Source organism: Etheostoma cragini, chromosome 5, assembly GCF_013103735.1.
Source record: "Etheostoma cragini isolate CJK2018 chromosome 5, CSU_Ecrag_1.0, whole genome shotgun sequence".
NCBI classification, from domain to species: Eukaryota; Metazoa; Chordata; class Actinopteri; order Perciformes; family Percidae; genus Etheostoma; species Etheostoma cragini.
The window spans coordinates 30,925,209-30,927,028 of record NC_048411.1 but is presented as its reverse complement, the minus strand read 5'-3'; the positions used below and the strand labels follow the sequence as shown (position 1 = coordinate 30,927,028).

The following is a 1,820-nucleotide window of genomic DNA, read 5'->3' as shown; positions in this document are numbered from 1 at the left end:
GACCTGGGAGATAAATAACATCCCAGAGTCCGGTCTAGACCTGCTCTTTATGGAAAGACCTGGGAGATAAATAACATCTTGGTCTAGACCTGCTCTTGGTCTTGGTGCACTTACGATGATGATGAGCCGGACCAGCTGGGTGTAGGTTCGCTCCCCCCCTTTCCGGGTGATGATGTCCCATTTCTCGGGGGTGCAGACGATGATTTGAGTCGCGTTGATCTCCTCTTTACAGAGCTGGTGGTCCCCCGTCAGCTCAGAGACCGTGATGCCGTAACTGGCCAAGCGCTGCAGGAGGGAAGGAAGGAAGGAAGAAAGTCAGGAAGGAAGGAGGGAAGAAAGAAAGAAAGACAGGAAGGAAGAAAGAAAGAAAGAAAGGAAGACAGACAGGAAGAAAGAAAGAAAGACAGGAAGAAAGAAAGACAGGAAGGAAGAAAGAAAGACAGAAAGAAAGGTAGAAAGAAAGGAAGAAAGATAGAAAGACAGAAAGAAAAAAGGAAGGAAGAAAGGAAAGAAGAAAGAGAGTAAGAAAGGAAGAAAGAAAGAAAGGAATGAAGGAAGAAAGAAAGGAAGAAAGGAAGGAAAAAAGGAAAGAAGAAAGGAAAGAAGAAAGAAAGAAAGGAAAAAAGAGAGTAAGAAAGGTAGGAAAAAAGGAAGGAAGAAAGAAAGGAAGAACGAAAGAAAGAAAGAAAGAAAGGAAGGAAGACAGAAAGAAAGACAGGAAGGAAGAAAGAAAGACAGAAAGAAAGGAAGGAAGAAAGAAAGAAAGGAAGAAAGAAAGACAGAAAGAAAGACAGGAAGGAAGAAAGAAATAAAGAAAGAAAGGAAGGAAGAAAGAAAGACAGAAAGAAACGTAGAAAGTAAGGAAGAAAGAAAGAAAGACAGAAAGAAAGAAAGGAAGGAAAAAAGGAAGGAAGAAAGGAAAGAAGAAATAAAGAAAGAAAGAAAGAAAGAAAGGAAGAAAGGAAGACAGAAAGAAAGGAAGAAAGAAAGGAAGGAAGACAGAAAGAAAGAAAGGAAGAAATAAAGGAAGGAAGACAGAAAGAAAGAAAGAAAGAAAGAAAGAAAGAAAGAAAGAAAGAAAGAAAGGAAGAAAGACAGAAAGAAAGAAAGGAAGAAAGAAAGGAAGGAAGACAGAAAGAAAGACAGAAAGAAAGAAAGAAAGGAAGAAAGAAAGGAAGGAAGACAGAAAGAAAGAAAGGAAGAAAGAAAGAAAGACAGAAAGAAAGAAAGGAAGAAAGAAAGGAAGAATAAAGTTAGAATAAATCAGAAATTGATTTTGTTTCCTTTGCTCTGCACTGTACGTGAAATGTTACTTTAAATTTGTGTAAATTAACAATGAAACAGGAAGTAGTATGTTATGCTTCCTGTCAATAAAAGTCAACAGTTGACAATTCAGAATACATTATCTTCCGTTACTTCTACTACATATGCATTGTTGTTAAGACTATTAAAATTAATATATGACATGATAAATTGACCCGGTGATCAGTATCAACCGATACGGCCCCAAAAATCCTGATCGGAGCCCCCTCAAAAGTAATTAAATCACACAGTAACGGAAGTTAAACATATTTATAAAGAGCTGGGGCTCACCTTGCTGAAACTTCCCACCATCTCCTGCACCAGTGAACGCATCGGGGCGATGTAGATGATTTTGAAGTCGTCCACGTTGATGGTGCCGTCCAGGTTGATGTGCTTCCCGATCTCTCTCAGCATCGCCATCAGAGCCACGTTGGTCTTACCGGCTCCCTGCGAGCACAAACAACCGCCAAATCAAAACAGCCGCCAAATCAAAACAACCGCCAAATCAAAACAACCGC

The 1,820-nt window shown here is 39.7% G+C and overlaps 1 protein-coding gene across 1 annotated transcript in view; it reads right to left on the bottom strand.

The window, feature by feature from the left end:
• Positions 1–1,820, bottom strand: part of LOC117945078 (U5 small nuclear ribonucleoprotein 200 kDa helicase-like) — a 48,064-nt gene that overhangs the window by 38,918 nt on the left and 7,326 nt on the right. The window contains exons 9-10 of the mRNA XM_034872332.1: positions 1,594–1,749; positions 115–285 (exon numbers count right to left, since the gene is read on the bottom strand). Of these exons, the coding sequence (XP_034728223.1) occupies positions 115–285; positions 1,594–1,749 (327 nt within the window). The remainder of the gene's footprint in view (positions 1–114; positions 286–1,593; positions 1,750–1,820) is intronic.